Below are 22,121 nucleotides of genomic sequence, written 5' to 3'. Positions count from 1 at the left end.
TCTGTATTTCAGCCCTCTGTAGATGGTGCCAAACTCTAATGCTTTTATAGAGAAGACTTGCATCATGCTATAAGGCCTTCATGGCTAGTTCTTCTGTGAAAATAAATTATTGAGGGAGCAACAAAACAGACTCCCATGATGCAGTGCTGAGCTCTGTGGTCCTGCGCTCCTCAGATTTACTGCCCGTCCTGACACTTCATCACTTTACCCCCGCTGTGTGTGTATGTGTAGTTATTGCACAGTGGGACTGCCAGGAGTTACCGTCACACTCACAGAGACAGATAAACACACACATGATTAGTTTGAGTTCAAGATGCCATCAGTTGTTTCTAACCGGTGTGGATCCCAGAGCTGTTCTCACTATCGCTGTTAAAATTGTATGAGTAAAATAATTTTGCTTTGGTTGATTGTTACCGCTGTGTTCATAAATCAAACATGTTCTTCCCTTGCCCTGTGATGATACTTTGTGCAATGATAAAGTGGTTCAATAAACTCGTACCTGCATTCACAGACTGCTGTGTAATTTGTGAGAAGCTGTTGAGTTTGTTTGTTTCTTCAGAGGACGATGTTTTTGGATCTATAAAACCATGTGGGACTATATAAGTGCAATAAGGTTCACTCTTTTGGTTTCTCTCTGTCTATCTCTCATAATCCAGTGGATCAGTTTGTCTGCACAACTCCTGCCATCGCAGATATTGTCATCCTGGTTGATGGATCTTGGAGTATTGGAAGAATCAATTTCCGTCTGGTTCGCATGTTCCTTGAAAACCTGGTCAATGCCTTCGATGTGGGAATAGACAAAACCCGGATTGGTGGGTCCCAAGAATTCATTCTTATTCTTAATCAATCAATGTTCTGACCTAAAAATAGGATCACTTATTAATTTAGATGACTTTTCAATTGATCTATAAAGTGCCAATGTGTTCCCTGGATGTGTTATTATTTTTTAGGACTGGCCCAGTACAGCGGAGATCCAAGAATTGAGTGGCACTTGAATGGCTTCAGCACAAAGGATGCAGTAATAGATGCTGTCAAAAACCTGCCTTACAAGGGAGGTAACACTCTCACAGGTAATTTGCTGTGTTTTTCCAGACTTTTTCCATTGTTCCAGAGACTTGAATGCATATACTGTGCCTTGTGAAACGGTTCACAACCAGTTCTATCATCGTACCGATGTACAAATTCTACATTACTGTAGGGTTTAATTCACATAAACAACTGCTGTATTTCATTTTGTGTGCAGATTCTGAGTTTAATTCACTAAACGACCAGTCCAACATGACCAGGCACTATACGCACTATTTAGCATTTCTTGTATTTGTGACTTTGTTTCTTGTACTTTAATTACGACTTCACTTTTTGTAATTGCAATTTTATTTCTCACAATTGCAAATTTTTCTTGTAATTCTGACTTTAAATCTCACAATTGTGACTATTTCTTATAATTGTGACACAATTTCTCATTATTGTGTCTTTGTTACACACAATTGCAACATTTTTTTTATTTCTTGTAATGTAATTGCGAATTCACCTTTTGTAATTGTTACTTAATATCTTACACTTGCAACTTCATACATCAGATCTGCAACCTTATATCTCATAATTGTGAGTTTATTTCTCATAATTGTGTCTTTGCAACACACAATTGCAAAAAAAATTGTATTTGCAACATTATTTCTTGCACTGTTGTTGCAAATTCACTTTTTGTAATTGCAGCTTTGTCATAATTGTATCTTTTTTGTAATTGCAAAAATCTCAGAATTGCAATTTCATTTTCTCACAATTGCAATTTTCTCGTAATTGTGATTTTATATCACACAATGGGGTTACATTTATTTCTTGTACTGTAATTGCAACTTCACTTTTTGTAATTGTAACTTATTATTTACAATTGCAACTTCATACCTCATAACTGCAAAATTATACCTCATAATTGTGTTTATTTCACATAATTGTGTTTGTAACATACAGTTGCAACATTTTTGTATTTGCGACATCATTTCTTGTACTGTAATTGCAAACTGACTTTTTGTAATTACAACTTTGTCACAACTGCAATTTTCTTGTAACTGTGACTTTATATCAACATTTGTTTCTATTTCTATAACTTCATTATTTTCTCATAATTGCAACTTTGTAACTGACAATTGCAATTTTTTTCTTGTACTAGTTCACTTTTTGTAATTGTAACTAAATATCTTACAATTGCATCCTCATACCTCAGAACTGCAACCTTACTGTATACCTCATAATTGTGAATTTATTTCTCATAATTGTGAATTAATATCTTGCAATTTTTCCTTTACTTCTTATTTTGAAATTCTTTAATTTAATATTTTGATCTGTCTAGGTCTTGCTCTTACCTACATCCTGGAGAACAGCTTCAAACCTGAGTCTGGGGCTCGTGCCGATGTTCCCAAAATTGGAATCCTGATAACCGACGGCAAATCCCAGGATGACGTTATCCCACCTGCTCAGACTCTGAGAAGTTCTGGAGTCGAGTTATTTGCCATTGGTATTAGAGGGTTCCTTATGCATCTTTGTGTAGACTAGAACTTTTCAGGGGTCATTTATGAACTTTATCACTAATAATTATTTGGAAAATCTGCCAAAAGATTGTAGACTGTCAACACAGATACATTATCAACACTGGCTATCTCCTACAGGTATTCTAGAAACGTGGAATATGACCTTTTTGAATATGTGTGGTTGTGCGTAGGTGTGAAGAATGCTGATGAGAATGAGCTGAAGGCCATCGCCTCTGAACCAGAGCACACACACGTTTATAACGTGGCTGACTTTAGTATCATGAGCACTATAGTGGATGGTCTGACTAGGAAGGTGTGTGATGGAGTGGAGCAACAGGACAAAGAAATTAATCGTGAGTGTTTTACCTGCTGTTTAAACTTCCATTTCTGATGTGTGGGACGGGATCTAATGTCTCATGATTCCCTCATTGACAGGAGATTCTTCCACTGAAGAGACTGTGTCCCCACCCCAGGACTTGGTCATTTCTGAGGTGACTGCACACAGTTTTCGTGTGTCCTGGACTCATGCGCCTGGAAGTGTGGAAAAATATCGGGTGGTTTACCATCCAACCGGAGCAGACATTCTGGAAGAGGTGACCAATCAGAGACCTTATGCTCTGTCACAGCTTTCTATATCTACTCTATCTAATCTCTCTCCCTCATACTTAAAGGGATAATTAGTGCAAAAATGAAATTTCTGTTTTCATTTACTTGACCTCATGTTGCTCCAAACCTATATGACTTTTTTTTTCCATGGAACGACAAGAGACAATATTTAGGGCCCGAGCACCGATAGTGTGAGGACCCTATTGTAATTGCTCAGTCAATTCTTCTTCTTCTCCGAAATGAATCGCATTTTTGAGGGCCTAAACATGCTCGGAAACTCATGAAACTTTTCACACGTAAAAAGTGGTGAAAATTTACGTCTGATATGGGTTACAGAATTAGGTGTGGAAAAATGGCTCGATAGCCATTAAATAAAGGGCCCTTCACGCTACGTTCAATGTACAGGTATGCAATTTGGTAGACAGATGTAACAACCCAATCCCGACAAAAAAAGTCCTTGGATGCAAAACCCAACAGGAAGTGAGATATTTTGAGTTTTCTCTGCAAATTTTTTGCGGTTTTTGCCATTTTGCCAGACGTTGTACTTTAACAAACTCCTCCTAGAGATTTTATCAAATCAACATCATATTTGGTCTGTCTAATCTTAAGGCCTTAGCGATGTTAAATTGCAAAGATCTTGAGTTTTCGCTGAAGGGCGTGTCCGTGGCGGCCTGACAAAGTCTGATGTTTTGCCATGAAAGAGGAAGCTGTTGTAACGTCTCGGTTACGTATGTAACCCTCGTTCCCTGAAGGAGGGAACGGAGACGTACGTCAGTAGTGACCGACGAATTGGGATATCGCTTAGAGAGCCCTATCATCTTCGTGTAAACTAAAACAAGCCAATGGAATTGGCGTGCGATATTTGCATAATGCGCACCGCCCCCGACAGGTGTATATAAATAGGAAGCAGATGCAATCGCACTCTGTTTTTCGCTGAGGAGACAACTGGTGTCCGCACTACAGCGAGGGTACAGAAACTGTGGCGACGGGACGTACGTCTCCGTTCCCTCCTTCAGGGAACGAGGGTTACATACGTAACCGAGACGTTCCCTTTCAGTCGGTCACGTTCGACGTACGTCAGTAGTGACCGACGAATTGGGATCCCAACTAAAGCGCCACAGTTACGAAACCCCTTCCAGTGCCCAGCACAAGCTCAGCCGCCCATAGCACCGGCTGGCGGTGAAGGGGGCGAGCTTACACCGAGAGAGTCTACTGCTGTCTAACCACTACCCACTAAGTAAACTAGACACACTGGGGAAGCGAACCCGTAAGGGACGCTGCGGAAACCACTACCTACCCAATGGGGGAGGAGTTTACGTGGGAATGCACATATGGACTGGCCCGGAGGGGCAGTACGCATATGGAGTCCCTGGGATGGCTCCACCTGGTTAGGGGGAGACTCATCTGACAGGTGACAGCAGAGCTGGCTCTGCTAAGGGAAAGACACGGACTCGGCCCGTAGGGAGTTTTAAACCGTGGAAAATACACATATGGGACCGCTCACGTAGAGGGGTCACGACATATGGGCCCCAGCCAACAGACAGCGTCAGCGACGGATGTAGGCCTGGCATCAGACACTCCGCAATGTCCGAGCCGAAGGGGAGGCGGAGGAACTCGACAGGGTTCACCAAGCGGGGAACACGACTGGAGTGAAAGTATGCACGTATCCGGCCAGTGGCGGGAATGGCATTGCAAGCCGACACTTAGAGTGGGTACAACACGTCTACCGACTAGTGGATGCGAGTACACGCGAGGATACCGGCTCTACACGTAGGCTATAAAACCTAGCGAACGTGTTAGGTGTCGCCCAGCCCGCAGCTCTACAGATATCTGTCAGTGAGGCGCCATGAGCCAGCGCCCAGGAAGAGGCCACCCCTCTGGTGGAGTGGGCTCTCAACCCGAGCGGGCAAGGCACGCCCTGGGATTCGTACGCCAAGGCGATGGCATCCACTATCCAGTGGGCCATCCTCTGCTTGGAGACAGCCTTTCCCTTCTGCTGGCCTCCGTAACAGATGAAGAGCTGATCTGAGGTCCTGAAGCTTCGCGTTCTGTCCACGTAAACGCGCAGAGCGCGGACGGGACAGAGCAAAGCTAGGGCTGGGTCTGCCTCCTCCGAGGGCAGCGCTTGCAGGTTCACTACCTGATCTCTGAAGGGAGTGGTAGGAACCTTGGGCACGTATCCAGGCCGGGGTCTCAGGATGACGTGAGAAGCACCGGGCCCGAATTCTAGGCACGTTTCGTCGACCGAAAATGCATGCAGATCCCCTACCCTCTTCAGGGAAGCCAATGCAACCAGAAGAACCGTCTTAAGAGACATTAGTTTCAGGTCGACTGATTGCAAAGGTTCGAAGGGATGACCCCGGAGAGCTGTGAGAACCAGGGTCAAATCCCAAGAGGGTACGGAGGAAGGGCGAGGAGGATTCAGTCTCCTGGCCCCCTCAGGAATCTGACGATCAGATCGTGTTTCCCCAGGGACTTACCCTCAACTGCATGGTGATGTGCGGCAATGGCGGCAACATACACCTTGAGGGTGGAGGGAGACAGCCTTCGCTCCAACCCATCTTGCAGAAAGGAAAGCACGGATCCGACCGAACATGATCGGGGGTCCTCTCGGCGAGAGGCGCACCATTCGACGAACAGGTTCCACTTCAGCGCGTAGAGATTCCTAGTGGAAGGAGCTCTAGCGGAAGTGATGGTGTCTACGACCGCTTGCGGGAGATCACTCAGAACCTCCGCATCCCGTCCAGGGACCACACGTGGAGGTTCCACAGATCGGGACGCGGGTGCCACAGGGTGCCCCGTCTCTGAGTCAGGGGTCCTTCCTCAGAGGAATCGGCCAGGGAGGTGCTGTCACGAGGAGAATGAGGTCTGAGAATCAGGTCCGAGTGGGCCAGTACGGAGCCACTAACAGAACCTGCTCCCCGTCCTCCCTGACCTTGCACATGAGTTGTGCGAGAAGGCTCACTGGGGGAAACGCATGTTTGCGCAGACCCGGGGGCCAGCTGTGTGCCAGGGCATCCGTGCCGAGCGTGCCGCCGGTCAGGGAATAAAACCACTGGCGAAGGGCAGTTTCCGGGGAGGCAAGCAGGACTACCTGGGCCTCGCCGAAACGCTGCCAAATCAGCTGGACCGCCTGGGGGTGGAGCCGCCACTCGCCCGCAAGTAGATGCTGCCGTGACAGCTCGTCGGCTGCACGGTTGAGCACACCTGAGACACGAGTGGCCCGAAGGGACCTCAGATCCTTCTGACTCCACAACAAGAGATGGCGGGCGAGTTGCAACATGCGACGGAAGCATAGACCACCTTGACGGTAGGTGTACGCAACGGCCGCAATGCTTAGTGAGCGGACTAGAACGTGCTTGCCTGACAACAGCTCCTTGAAGCGGGCCAGCGCAAGACGAACCGCTAGCAACTCGAGGCAATTGGTATGCCAATGCAGCTGAGGCCCCGTCCAAAGACCTGTCACTGCATGCCCGTTGTACGTGGCCCCCCATCCCGTGGCAGAGACATCTGTGGAGACCACAGCGTGCCTGGACACTCGTTCGAGGGGTACTCCGGCCCACAGGAACGAAGGGTCCAACCACCGGATAAGGGTGCGACGGCAGCTCGGTGTCACGGGGACACGGAGCGTGCCGCACTGCCACGCCCATCTCGGGACCCAGCCGCGGAGCCAGTGTTGAAGCGGTCTCATATGAAGCAATCCGAGCGGCGTTACCGCGGCTGCAGATGCCATATGCCCCAGGAGCCTCTGAAAATCTTTCAGTGGAGCCGCTGTCCTGCACTTGAGCGAGCTCAGGCAGTTCAACACCGACTGGACGCGCACCTCGGTGAGACGCGCAGTCCGTGCGACCGAGTCTAGCTCGAGACCGAAACAAGAGATCCTCTACCCGGGGGCGAGTTTGCTCTTGTCCCAGTTGACCTGAAGACCCAACCGGTTGGGAGCTACAACCATGTCGGGTAGGACTTTGTACTGACATGCCCGACCCTCGAACGCAGACCGACCTAGGAAGGGTCTGCGTCGAGGCAGAATCGAGACATGAAAGTATGCGTCCTTCAGGTCTTTTGCTGCAAACCAATCCTGGGGACGGTCCAGGATTGGCCGTAGCCCACCGCCCTCTTACGGTACAATGAAGTAGGGGCTGTAAAACCCCGACTTCATATCGGCTGGAGGGACCGGCTTGATTGTGCCCTTCGCCAGGAGGACAGCAATCTCCACCCGGAGAACAGGAGCACTGTCCAACGACACCGGAGTGAAGTGGACAGCCCTGAAGACCGGGGGACGCCGGGCGAACTGAATCGCATAGCCGAGTCTGATAGTACGAATGAGCCAACTGGACAGGCTGGGGAGCGTGCTCCATGCTTCCAGACACTGAGCCAGCAGGACCAAAGGCACCACAGACGCACCGGGGGTGGGGCAGCAAGGCAGAGAGGGACCCGACCCGGACAGCTTGGGGGCGGCCCGGAGTGGGGTCAGACTCTGCGAGGCAGCAGTGTGCATGGGAGACGGCGCACGGGACGCGGTCTGCACCATCACACTGCCACCTGCTGGCGAATGGGGAGGGAGCTGACAGCAGCGAGGCGGAGCCTGGCACACTGGCAGACACCCCCTGTTGTGACCTGGAGTTTGAGGAAACTGCTCCTTTTGTGGCAAAGTGGGTACCGCTGGACTCCGGAGAGCCAGCGGCGGTAGATGGACAGCCGCCACAAAATCCCCCCCGGCCCTCCTCCGGGGGTGGGAGAGCAGATGGAATACTCTCCCAAATGGCAGGAACCTTCCGCTCCAGGTCGCCCGTCTCAGGGCCGAGTTTTCCCGACCGCTTGCCACCTGGCTGGCAGAGACGGGCTGGGCACCACGTCCGCGCCCGGCACCCTGCTGTTTGGCTGGTGTAGGCTGCTGCTTTGCCAACTTAGCAGGGGCGGAGGAAGACGCAGGCGGGCGCCCTCGGCGACGAGCGGGCTGAGGCTGAGCCACGGGCGGCTGGGTGGAGGCAGCAGCGGACCGCCGTGGCATGACATGTCTGATAGCCTCAGCCTGCTTCTGTGCAGCGGAGGACTGTTGGGCACAGCTCTCCACCGCGTCGCCGAAAAGGCCGACCGGAGACACGGGGGAATCCAGGAACCGATGTTTGTCGGTCTCCCTCATGTCTGCCAAGGTCAGCCAGAGGTGGCGTTGCTGGGCTACTAGAGTAGACATCGCCTGGCCAACAGAACGCGCTGTCACTTTCGTTGCCCGGAGGGCAAGGTCAGTGGCAGCGCGCAGCTCCCCAAGCAGCTGTTGGTCAGGACCTTCCTGGGGCATCTGCGACAGCGCTTTTGCCTGATAGACCTGCAAAAGGGCCACCGCGTGCAGGGCAGAGGCAGCCTGCCCACAGGCACTGTAAGCTTTCTCAGTCAGACCGGCTGAGAATTCACAGGCCTGGGACGGGAGACGCGGCTCACCGCGCCAGCCAGCGGCCGTTGGACACAACTGCGTCGCAACAGACCGCTCGACTGGCGGGATCTTCGCGTACCCCCTGGCTAGCCCGCCGTCCAGGGAGGTGAAGGCGGACGAGGGACCAGGCCCTGTACGAGCCCCAAGCGGAGCTTGCCAAGACCTGGTCACCTCATCGTGTACTTCCGGGAAGAAAGGCATTGGGGGGGACGCTGGATTTGACCAGCGTGACCCCCGCCAAGTACCAATCGTCCAACCGAGATGGGCCGGGACAGGGTGGAGGGTTCCACTCAAGCCCGACGCACAAGGCGGCCCGGGAGAGCACAGCCGTAAGCTCGGGATCCGACTCGGGCAACGCTACCGTCCCGGGCGGCAGCGCGTCCGAATCCTCCCCCGAGGACTCAGGCTCACCTTCCGATGCAGCGATCGACATCTGATCCGCCGCCGGCACACCAAAGGTAACGGCTGGACAGTCCGTAGAGGGCCCAGCGGAAACCAACGGTGGCACGATGGGTTGCGGTGCTGATGAGGCGGCAGGGGCCCGAGGAGCGTTTCCGCTCGGCGGGGAAGCCCTGACCGTAATCCTCCGGTCACCCTTCCTATACAGCGCCGTACCGTCATTCCGGTTCCCGGGGCCGGAAAAAACGGTCGTACGCGGCATAGGAGAGGGGACCCCCGCTTCCTGAGACTTCAGGAAGGAGAGTCTCGACCTCAGCATCGCGATAGTCATGTTCCCGCAATGGGAACATGAACCATCCACAAAAGCTGCTTCAGCGTGCAGAATGCCCAAACACGAGATGCAACGATTGTGCCCATCAGCAGGGACCAGGGAACGACCGCACCCATTAACGCACAGACGAAATGACATACTGTCAGGGTTCGTCTGTAAAGCTCTTTTAGAAGGGGAAGTCAACTCACTCGTGCTGAAGCACCCAGGGAGCGACGCGATGTGTCAGGTACACCACTCCCTGACACACCGAGGAACCGGCCCAAATCGCTACACACGCACACGCTCTTTGTGTTGCTGTGAAAACAGCAGTTTTCGAGCTTATAGCTCAGCTCCTCGGAGACTCGCGACCTCGCTGAACGTGCCCTTTCACCAGCACTGAAAGCTCGCTGTAAATCCTCTTCTGAGGCAATGTTTTAGAATAAAACAAACGAAGAAAGGAGTCTTCTAAAACAGGACACCAGTGAATGGCTCCGAAGCGAAAGACAGAGTGCGATTGCATCTGCTTCCTATTTATATACACCTGTCGGGGGCGGTGCGCATTATGCAAATATCGCACGCCAATTCCATTGGCTTGTTTTAGTTTACACGAAGATGATAGGGCTCTCTAAGCGATATCCCAATTCGTCGGTCACTACTGACGTACGTCGAACGTGACCGACTGAAAGGGAACTCAGGCATACAGTGTCTGATCTGTGATTAGAGTCCTGGCCTAAATACATCTATATGCCAATATTCAGTTAGTCATAGCGCCACCTGTTGGCAACAGGAAGTAGCATGCTTTGCACTATAATTTATTCCCTGGAACACATTTCAAAATGCCATGAAGTTCCAAACATGCTAGAAACACATTAAATCATGCAAGACATGTCTGAAGACATCTACATGCCAAATGACTGACATTATCCGCCTATATTTATGTACTTATATATTGCCCACCTTGCTCTTTTTTACTAAAGCCACCGGGTGGTGGTGGCATGGGTGCGAGGGCCCTTTCATTGCTGCTTGCAGCTTTAATTTGAAGAATGTTTCTCTTCATATAATGAAAGTCAGTGAGGTCCAAAACAACATTGGACCCCACCGATTGCATTGCAATCTTTTGTTACTTCCTAAAAAGTAACTAAGTGCGATGCTTAGTTACCCTATGGAAAGTAATGTGTTACATTACTTTTGCGTTACTTTTACCTGGGCTGGGCTTGCTTTTTTGTTTTTAATAACAACAAAAAAAGTTATATTTTTTTTGGCAAATGTTAAGGTCCTTTCAAACCAGAAGTGAAATGAATAAGCCTAAAGCTTAATTCACGCCTGTACAGTAGAGGGCGCAGCTCAAACAAACGTTTAAGCTATGCTGATTAAAGAAGAATAGGATGCAGGAGAAGAAAGTTCAACACTCTTATTTCTAAATCTAATCTAAAGTAATATTTGCTTATTAGTATGGTTGAATTAGATCATTGGTCAGTCGCAAAGACATTGATTAATAAAGTGAGATTAAAGTGAGACACTTTTTTTCTCTCAACATGGGGACAGGACAGCTGTCAGGCAATAAATGTGAAAAAGTAAACTTGCGTTTCATATTTGAAAAAGTAAAAGATATTTTGTTGTAAATTGAAAAAGTAATGCATTACTTGAAAAAGTAATCTGATTACGTAACTCAAGTTACTTGAAATGCGTCACCACCAACACTGGACCCCACTGACTTTCATTGTATGGACAAAGACATTTTGTGTGAAACTTTAGTTTTCTTTTGTATTCTCAAAATATCTTCTTTTGTGTTCCACAAAATAAATAAACAAATACAGGTTTGGAACAACATGAGGGTGAATAAAAATTGACCGAAAGGGTAAAAGACAACAATGTGTTTGGGAAGATAGATGATCTTATTGTCAGAGGTCCTACTACTCATGTCAACTGATGTTCTCCAAATGTTCAGCAGTCAGTCTTTTAGAAGTCATTTTTGTTCTTTTCTTTCTTTAAAATAAACACCACTTGTTTTGATATTTTGTTATCTAGAGCAATGACAGTCTTACATTTTTAACTGTGGCTTAAATGTCAAAATACTTCTTAGTGCCAGTTTATTATGCTTCTTTTATCTCCTTTGTTCTATTTCTAGTTTTTGTGATGAATGACAGCACAATACTATAAATATTATGTGTTGCACTTTGCCACGTTATTTAACACTGTTGAGGCTTTTGGTCTTATTTTTTTTCATAATCATTCTTCAAACTGCTGTGCTGTTCGTCACAAACTGCTGTTGTCTTGCTGTACAGATTGTGGTGGGCGGCACAGAGAATTCAGTTGTCCTGCAGAATTTGAACTCTCTGACTGAATACGAGATTGCTGTGTTCGCTTTGTACCGCAGCGCAGCAAGTGGTGCTCTCAGAGGAAACGAGATCACACGTGAGTCATCCTCAAAACTTGCCATAACCAACATTGACTACTGAACATCTCAAAGCACATGTGTTACAGACTTGTGTCCTTCAAAATTTCACTGTAAAACAGTAATTACCCACAAACCACATGCCTATATTTTTCCTAAATACCCTTTACTGTGGAATTCTATCAGCACCTTCTTATATACAGTGTTTATTTCCTAACCAATACTTTATAGGAAATGTCTGTCAGTCATCTCAACAAGGCAGGACTGAAGTCTGCAGTATTTAGTGAATGATTAAGATGTTTGAAGTTTTTGGCTTGTGGTAGAAGAAAGTGTTGTGGTAAAGACTGTCCATGTGTACTTGTTCCAGAAGAAAAATCTATTTCTGTCACACTCCAAGTCATCTCTAACTATCACACTCTTCCCAGAATCCAACTCAGAACGCACTTCATCCATTCAGCGCAAAAACACACGTATCCAGACTCTGAAAAAAATACACTGCAAAAAATTTTCAGAATAAGTTTTTTTCCTCAGTAAAACAGGATACATAAATAAGAACATTAAATTAAAAGCTAAATGATATTAGATATTAAAACATGTTTTTGAAGTATAATTTCAATTTAAAATGCTGTTAAATATATATTTTTTAAAGTATTAAACACATTTTATTATAATTATGCTTAAAAAAAAAAAAAAAAGTAAACTTAAAGGGTTAGTTCACCCAAAAATGAAAATTCTGTAATTAATTACTCACCCTCATGTCGTTCCACACCCGTAAGACTCTTGTTCATCTTCGGAACACAAATTGATATATTTTTGATGAAACCCGATGGCTCAGTGAGGCCTGCATTGACAGCAAGTTAATTTACACTTTCAAATGCCCAGAAAGCTACTAAAGACGTATTTAAAACAGTTCATGTGACTACAGTGGTTCAACCTTAATGTTATGAAACAACAAGAATACTTTTTGTGTGCCAAATTTGGGCGATTTCAAAACACTGCTTCATGAAGCTTTAAAGCTTTACGAATCTTTTGTTTCGAATCAGTGGTTCAGAGCATGAATCAAACTGCCAAAGTCACATGAACCATTGCAATTTCTTAATGTTTTGAAACACTTATGACGTAACGAAGCCTCCTTTACTGAAATCACATGACTTTGGCAGTTTGATACATGCTCCAAACCACTGATTCGAAACAAAAGATTCATAAAGCTTCGAAGCTTCATGAAGCAGTGTTTTGAAATCGCCCATCACTAGATATTGTTGAATAAAGCTGTTATTTTGTTTTTGTGCCACACAAAAAGTATTGTATTGTACACGCTCACACAAATGCAAACACAAACAAAACATGTCTGACTGTCCATCTATGTTAAGTATTGATGTCTGATTTGTATGTATATGTGTATCTCAGTGGCTCTACCCACAGTGAGTGATCTCGAGCTGTACGAAGTGACAGACAACAGCATGAGAGCCCGCTGGAGGGATGCAGAAGGGGCTTCTGGGTACATGATCCTTTACGCTCCACTGAGCAGTGAGACTACAGATGAAAGAGAGGTGAGGCTGCAAATTGTCTTTGTGAGTGTGCCTGTCTTGTGTTTGAGTAAACGTTAAGCCCGTGCTGGCATGATGACACTTCCACCAAAATAGTAGCTTCAGTGTTACACTCTTTTCATGGGAGCTGTAGAAGAAGAATAACAATCATCACGTTTGAGTTCCCTTGGTTGCACTTTTTTATCTATGTTTCAGCAGCCTTTATACTGCTCTAAAGGTGTTGCTGTTGTTTTTGTGATACAGCTAAAGGTGGATGAGACGGTGACTGATGTGGAACTGAAGGGATTGATTCCTGACACAGAGTACACCGTTACGGTCTATGCCATGTTCGGAGAGGAGGCCAGTGATCCTGTTACTGTTCAGGAGACCACCAGTGAGTGTCCGGGCCAGTCTGTTTTAAATTTAAACATGCAATGTGTTTTCTTTTAAACTGTGTTTATATAATGTCCAGTGTTTAATGGTTCTGTTTTGAATTCATAGATAAAGTGCACAGATAAAGTGGTTACTCAGAATAATGAACAATAACACAATAATGAGTTTAAAGGTGACCCAAGTAATGATATAGATAAATTCAATAATACTTCAATAGTTTTAGTCTTTTAATAATATTTTAAATATATCTCAATATTCATGTTTTTGTTCTGAAATGGCTTAAAATTAAAGGTTTAATATACACTACCATTCAAAAGTTTAGGTTCAGTAAGGTTTTTTAATGCTTTTAAAAGATGTACTTTTTGCTCACAAAGGCTGCATTTATTTGGTAAAATACTGTAAAACAGTAATATTTTGAAATATTATTACAATTTAAAATAACTGTTTTCCATTTTAACAACCTGTGATGGCAAAGCTGAATTTTCAGCATCATTACTCCAGTCTTCAGCATTGTTGGGCATGTTACTTTAAAAAAGTAATTAGTTATAGTTTCTAGTTACTTCTCACAAATAGTAACTGAGTTACATCATTATAAAAGTAACTAATTACCAGGGAAAGTAAATATTGCGTTACTTAAAAAACATAAAAAAATATGTCAAATAACTTGGATGCCCCCAATATTAAATATGTTGAATGAAATGGACACTAAATAGAAAAAAAAAAAAAATTATTATAAAACAGTATACACTAATCTACACTATTTTAATGTTGCTGTGGGACAATGACGCCTATCAAATTCAATATATTATTGTAAATATAACATTACTATAGTGGAACAATAAAACAAAATAGATGGTTTAGAACTTTCAATATTTATTGCACAGACCACAACTGGCCAACAAAAAATAAATTAAAATAAATTAATTATGCTTGATCCGACTCGACTCATGATCCGCTCTTGCTCGCATGAATTTTCTCTGTACTTTACTACATGCTGGTAGCCATTAAAACAAACATTTTTAGTTTCATATTTATGTTTAAAATGCCTATTATAATGTTATTTTTTTTTTTTAATTTCATCTATTTGATTATGAAAAGTGAACAGCATGAGTAAGAGGATATCATAAGATGCGCAATATATCGGGAGACATGGAGTGGGTCAGACATGATTTTGATCTCTTCATCAAGTTTTGTCTTGTAGAAAGCCTTTCTTTAAAATGAATTTCATTTTGTAAAAATTGTATCTTAATTTTAATCAATGTTTAATCAACCAATTACCTGGATTTAATAAATAAGTAGCAAATATAGCAGACAATATAATTATGGCATGGAGGCGCCGGCGCAATCACTTGCACATTAACTGGAGCACGTCTTATAGGCTAAATGAACCAAAACTCAGCGTATAGGCTGCTTGCCTCACAGACATGAGAAATATATCTATAGAAAGCTTGAAATGTTCACTTTTAAATTAAACTTCAAAAAAAAGAAAAAAAAAAAAAGAAATAGGCTACTCTCTGATTATGTAATCCGAATGAAATGCATATTCTCTCTAGGCGCGTCCACATGCGGAGATGATGAGAGTCAGCAATGTGAACTTCATCTTCGCAGCCGACACTGATTCAGAAAACATTAATTTATTAACAATTAAAATGTCTCCTTGCTGTTTTTATCACATTAATAATCATCACTTTTGCCGGTTTTTTATGGCAAGCTTTATGCGTGCACTTGAGTGCTATATCACGTAAACGCTAATTATTATTATTATGGTTATTCTCTCCAATATTTAAGCAATTAAATTAATATAAATGTGATTAATCAACTAATGGCTTAAATGAACAACTACTAGTCGACTAGAAAAAGCTTATTTCACCTATTTTCAATCCAGCATGTCACAAAGGGTTTTCTGGTTTGAGCTCGCACTCTGCAGGTCCTATGGCTACTCGGATGAAAACCGCTTCAGTGAGCTCAATTATAGTAACGCTGCATTTTATTGAGCGTAACGGTAATGGCGTTGTAACAAGGGAAAAAGTAATTTGTTTGATTACTCGTTACTGAAAAAAGTAACGCCGTTTATTTATAATGCCGTTATTCCCATCACTGATCTTCAGTGTCACAAGATCCTTTAGAAATCATTCTAATATGCAGATTTGCTGCTCAAGAAACATTTTTTTATTATTATCAATTTTGAAAAACAGTTGTGCTGCTTAATATTTTTGTAGAAACTATATATATATATATATATATATATTTAGAGACTTCTTTGATGAATTGAAAGTTCAAACGCACTTTTCAAACATCTTTTGTACCATTATAATTGTTTTTACTGTTAGTTTTAATGAATTTAATGCATCCATGCTATATAAGTGTATAAAATCGTACTATCCCCAAACTTTTGAATGATAGTATATATAGTTTTATAAATGGAAAAATACAATTTATTGAAACTGGCAGTTTTAACTGATTCATTAAAATGCATCAAACTTAAAGGGGACCTATTAGGCCCCTTTTTTCAAAATGTAATTTAAGTCTCATGTGTCCCTAGAATGTGTCTGTGAAGATTCAGCTCAAAATACCCCACAGATCATTTATTACATGCTGTAAATACCCATTTTTGAGTGCATGCAAGAACATGCTGTTTTTGTGCATTTGTCTTTAAATGCAAATTAGCTGCTGCTCCCCACCCCCTTTCCAGGAAGGAGTTTTCTTCAACAGCTCCTGCCTGCATTGGATACTCTGCCAAATACAAACAAAACATCTGCTTGGTTTTGATTATCATCTATATCACGCTCACGGACATTGAAGGTCTTCTTCACCATGAAAGTTTATTATCTACATGCATTTTAAAGCCATATCAGTTTAAACTTCTAATTTGTCGTTTTCTGAAAGCACACATCTAAAGCACACATAGAAAGCTAGCTGTCAGAAGGCGCGTGTGTATTAAACTAACTTTCATGTCTTATTGTGTTTAAACTGTCAAATACACACAAGGTTATGCCAAAAACAAACAAAGTTCACAAACACAGTCGTGTGAACGTAAACAGCAGGGATAGAAATCGCATGTTTGTATTAGATCTGTGGGGCACTTCAAAAACAACAAATCCACTGCGCCTTCAGATGTCGGGAGTAAATGAAGACTGATATTTTCACTCTTACATCCAACAACAATCGAGACAATCTTGTCTCTACAGCTGCTCTGGCGTTGAGACAATGGTGGACAGTGTACAACTCGCTCAGGGCAGAAACTATGCTAATATGGCAGCAGTCCGTCAGCGGTCATGGGCAGGGACTGTACAATGTGGCATCACATTGCTCAGAAAAAGAAAACGGCCTTTTCTACAAGACTTTTGAGGTTTTATGGGGATTAAAAAAAGGAGTGGGTGGATTTTTATTATTATAAGGTGGTTGTGTACATAAACTGCCAACACGCATTTATGTTCAACACCGTGTAAAAGTGAATTTTTCATAATAGGTCCCCTTTAACAGCTATAATTAAATTTCTTGCTACCAAAGTTTAAATTAAACCATCATCTTAATGCTCTAATTCTCATAAATTTCAGGGCAAGGCTTTCATTGTGACTTTAATGCTATAATAATGTCACTTAATTCCATTGCAGTAAAATATCTTGAATATTCAGTAAGTCTTAGTGCCCATTAATCCATATCTACCTGCAGTATCCCTGAGACCTCCACGCAACCTGCGGGTCACTGAAGTTGACCACAGCTCTGTCCGACTCAACTGGGATGCAGTGTCCAATAAAGTTAAGGGCTACCGTGTCTTGTATATCAAGACAGATGGTGTCCAGACCAATGAGGTGATCATTACAGCAGAACCTACAATACATGACTAACAGTTGTTTCTCTGTTAACAAACAAGCACTTGTTCACTCTCAAACCCAGTTAACCATATACAGTATATAGAATTAAAATGATTGAATATTAGTAAAATGTAATATATTTATAAAGAATGAATAAGTATAAAATACTATTTAAATAATACTGAATTTGAAGAGTTTGGTTCCAACTCCATTTTGATTAATTTGAGTAAAAAGGTGTTTTCTTTACCAAGAAAGTGGCAAGATGAAAACCACTATTTTCTGTTTCAAATGTTCACATAGCATCTTTTGGTTATAAAAGCATTAAAAATTCAATCTACATTTTGATTTTAAAAGTTTATTATAAAAACATATTATTTTTTCCCAAAAATGCAATAAATCCATGACACTTTTTTTTCCAAAATGCAATTAATCCATCAATATAAAAGTCATTTTTCATATTGTAAATACACAACAAAGTAAGTTGATACACATATATGACAGTGTCTAAACTTTGCCAATATGTATCTTATATACAGGCATTTTACTTAAAATACATTCAGCCGTCGCTCCCAAAATGAATTCAAGAGGGTCATGTTGTTAATGTTATAAATTATTTGTCATTACCGATTAAAGAGTATTTGGCGCCACCGCACAGTTAAATAAACACATTTGCCAAGTACACTGGTATTAAAAACGGCTTTTAAAAAAGCCTTCAATGTTTACAGTGGGTGGAATGGTGCGCTGTGATTGGATGAGCGGATATATCATGTTCTGCAGAGAAAGGAGAGTAGTGTTTGTCGCGTTTTGGAAAGAAAGGGAGAAAACATGACAGAATAACATGACGGATATCGCATTTTGCGCAAAATTAATAAATGATTTTTCAATACCGACCAGATACAATACTGATTTTGGCGGAAACTAAATTTTTTTAATTTTTAAACGTTTATCGCGTTTTGGAACCAAACTCTTCATTTATTTTATTTTATATATGTATGCATGTATAATTTTACATATATATAAATATATTTAATATTTATATTTTTATATATATATATATATATATATATATATATATATATATATATATATATTTAAAATATTATTAATCACTATATTAATTTACTCACCCATTCCATAATTTTATAAAGATAGATGCATTATGCATTATTTTTCTTCTCTTCAGGTGGAGTTGGGTCCCGTCACGAATGTGTACCTGAAGAATCTGTCACCCATAACAGAGTACACCGTTGCTGTTTTTGCTCTCTACGACAGCGGCCAATCAGAGGCTCTCAGTGGCGGATTCACTACAAGTGAGACTGTTTGATCCCTGCCAGTGAGCTGCTTAAAAATGTTTAAATGGGTGAATTCAGTGATTCTGTTTTGTCAGTTGCATTGAGGATGCCAGCATATCCTGGTCGGTGGGTGTGGATTTATGCAAATTATTATGTCAAGCACAGAAGAGACAGGGCCCACTGGTATTCATTATCATGAGCACGGGCAAGAACAAGTCTCGTCTACTCGCAGCATTTCTGATTTAACATGTACATGTATGTGCATATTTTTTCAGTATTTACCTCCTCCAACAGAATTTACAATTTTCCCTGCACACAGAGTCTGCAATTTACTCCAGCTGGAAAGCAGAAATGGATGCTTTCTCTGTCCTGGACAAAGCATCACTTTCTAGGCAGCCTGTTGCATTCAGTAATCATTGATTGGCTGCTGGAATCTATAATAGATCTGGGCCTTCATTTCCTGAGTTTCATTGTTCTGTGGGTGTCCTGACTTTGTCGTTGTAGTAATCAGGTTATGCTGTGAAATTTCTAGGGGATACGTTTGAATTTAAAAGTGATTGTTATGGTAAATGCCATTCGCTCTGTGGAGATGAGAATGTTCAGGAGTTCATTCACTGAATCAAAATGAAATAGTTTAAAAGATTAGTTCACACACACACATAATTCACACAATCACACAAATACATAATTTACTCACCCTCATGTCGTTCCGAAGCCTGGTTCCGAATGGTCAGACCTAAATAAACAGACCTAAATTAATGCAAATGGTGGAGTAATAAAAATATATTTAAAGGGCTAATTCACCCAAAAATGAAAGTTCTGTCATTAATTACAAGGGATGGCCATTTTTGGCAAATTTTCATTTCGATCATCGATAGGTTTCAAAAACGAGTCGATTCATGGTAGAGTACTCGAGTACTGGATCGCTGTTGCACATCCCTATTAATTACTCACCCTAATGTCGTTTCACACCTGTAAGACCTTCGTTCATCTTCAAACACAAATTAGGATAATTTTGATGAAATCCGAATGCCGGCTCAGTATTGGCCGACGCTGTTCACATGAGCATCACGATGCATTCATGTGATGCTGACGCAGGAGCTGGCCAATGATGAGTCAGTATTCAGACAAAGCTCTGCAATGCTTGCACTACTAACAGACTGACAGGGAAGAGGAAAAATTTGAGTAAAGTCCTTCGTTTTGTTTTGTTTTTGCGCAAAAGTATTCTTGTCACTTCATAAAATTAAGTTTGAACCACTGCAGTCATGTCGACTTATGATTATATTGCTGTCTATGGACAAGTCATATTCCTCTTGGATTTCATCAAAAATATCTTATGTTCCGAAGATGAACGAAGGTCTTACGGCTTTGGAAGACATGAGGGTGAGTAATTAATGACAGAAATTTCATATTTGGGTGAACTAACCCTTTAATTCAGTAAATGCAGTATTCTCTGAAAACAAGCTTTACTATCTTAAACAATATGGTAAATCTATCTTGTTTTAATGATGTTTACATATTTTAGACAAAATACTGATTTATTATTATTATTATTTTAACTGTACTACTCTTAATTTTTACATAATCCATTTAACATAGTTATTTTTTTTTGTGATAAAACTGATAGTTCAACAAAGGATGTTGGATTGCTTATCCATGCTTGATTCTGTCTCAATCAGAGCTTGTGCCAGCCCCTTTTAGCCTGATTACATCAGAGGTCACCTCAGAGAGTTTCCGGGTGAGCTGGTCACATCCTGCCAGGGATGTGGTGCTTTATAAGATGGCCTGGTCACCCACTGGAGGAGGAGATGAGATGGAGGTCAGTTGTTTACAACTATAACGATAAGTGTTGTACTAAAACTAACTAAGGATGTACTAAGGGGGTATATTTTCTGTATTAATATAATATAATATGTTATGTTATGTTATGTTATGTTATGTTATGTTATGTTATGTTATGTTATATTATAACATAACATAACATATAACATATAACATAACATAACATAACATAACATAACATAACATATAACTGTGGCGAGGGGGGCGTGGTTCAGCGAGGTCTGCAACTGGAGAGAGTGTCGGGAGACGCGTGGTAAGTGAGTGGGTTAAATGTAAATTACAAACACCTGTTTCTCCTGGTGTTTTATCCTGTCTCCGCGCCAATTACTGGAATGAGAAACAGGTGTTTGTAATTTACATTTAACCCACTCACTTACCACGCGTCTCCCGACACTCTCTCCAGTTGCAGACCTCGCTGAACCACGCCCCCCTCGCCACACCGACCCTTTGTCTTCTTCCTTCCCCACGAACTTGAACATTACTTCAATAACATAACATAACATAACATAACATAACATAACATAACATAACATAACATAACATAACATAACATAACATAACATAACATAACATAACATATGAGCAATATCACACGAGTAGCCGTGCAATATGGCTGTATATCAGCACAGCTATGATTCGGCCATAGGTGTGTAAATAAATAAGAAACAACAGCAGACTGTTTTTAAAAACCCTCTTTTTTAAGGGAATACTTCCTTCTGCCGTGGATTCAAATCTCATGTTGACGGTTTAACAGTTGAGCCCAAGCCTCCGTTACTAATTCTAAATCGTCACACAGGAACGTTGAGTCGCTTCATTGAAACTCATCGTAATATGTAGAATAGAGTATTATGAGAGAGAGATCGACTAAGTGAGTGCATTACCTGCATCTAGCTGATATTCTTCAGGTCAATCATAATCACAAAATCAATTTTAATATCTGCTGAGGAAAGTGATATCTTTGTCCTTTTAACATTTAAGACATTCCCATGACAGCGCTAGTCAATGCATTTGTCAGTTGCGTCTCGTAAGATGTTGTTTAAAGTAAAAACAACTACCTTGTTTCAGACCATTTCAATATAAAACTAAAATAGGAAATAAACAAGCAAATAGTTCAGTCAAGTTAGTGCAGGATTTAATTTCAATGTAAATAAAGTTATGAAACTTAACATAGACCTTAAGCCAAATCTATTAGCTTTGGAAAAAGTAATAGATTAATAAGACCAAAGATTGCCCATTTGATTTACCCAAAACGAATTACACCTCATGTTTAAACACTTTCTACATAAGAGCCAGCAGTGAATTCCTGAAGGACCGGCCAAGATAAAGCTGTTCTCTGCGGGTACATGAGAGCTGAATGGTCGATGCTGGCCTGGAGCTCACATCTCTGAAAGATGCTTTTTGGCAGTAGAATAGTGTAGTCATGCCATCTACCAGGAGGGGCATATGCTAACCAGCCAAACCATGAACTCTTGGATCAGTCTCTTTTTTCTGTTTGAGTTTTCTACATTGTTTCTCTGTTCTTTCTTTCTTTCTTTCTTTCTTTCTTTCTTTCTTTCTTTCTTTCTTTCTTTCTTTCTTTCTTTC

The 22,121-nt window shown here is 42.2% G+C and overlaps 1 protein-coding gene across 5 annotated transcripts in view; it reads left to right on the top strand.

Moving 5' to 3' along the window:
- Window positions 1-22,121, top strand: part of col14a1a (collagen, type XIV, alpha 1a) — a 173,418-nt gene that overhangs the window by 50,912 nt on the left and 100,385 nt on the right. For all 5 annotated transcript variants that reach the window (XR_010896578.1, XM_067402626.1, XM_067402607.1 and 2 more), the window contains 11 exons: window positions 657-812; window positions 951-1,070; window positions 2,351-2,515; window positions 2,720-2,881; window positions 2,964-3,121; window positions 11,560-11,689; window positions 13,077-13,219; window positions 13,460-13,589; window positions 17,261-17,400; window positions 18,587-18,713; window positions 20,375-20,514. Coding sequence is in view for 4 of the 5 variants with exons in the window: in XM_067402626.1 (XP_067258727.1) it covers window positions 657-812; window positions 951-1,070; window positions 2,351-2,515; window positions 2,720-2,881; window positions 2,964-3,121; window positions 11,560-11,689; window positions 13,077-13,219; window positions 13,460-13,589; window positions 17,261-17,400; window positions 18,587-18,713; window positions 20,375-20,514 (1,571 nt within the window). In the remaining variant the exon portion in view is untranslated. The remainder of the gene's footprint in view (window positions 1-656; window positions 813-950; window positions 1,071-2,350; window positions 2,516-2,719; window positions 2,882-2,963; window positions 3,122-11,559; window positions 11,690-13,076; window positions 13,220-13,459; window positions 13,590-17,260; window positions 17,401-18,586; window positions 18,714-20,374; window positions 20,515-22,121) is intronic.

The sequence above is a fragment of the Chanodichthys erythropterus genome, chromosome 2 (genome assembly GCF_024489055.1).
Source record: "Chanodichthys erythropterus isolate Z2021 chromosome 2, ASM2448905v1, whole genome shotgun sequence".
Classification (NCBI taxonomy): Eukaryota; Metazoa; Chordata; class Actinopteri; order Cypriniformes; family Xenocyprididae; genus Chanodichthys; species Chanodichthys erythropterus.
The sequence above is the reverse complement of the archived record's forward strand: the minus strand, read 5'-3'. Positions and strand labels throughout refer to the sequence as shown.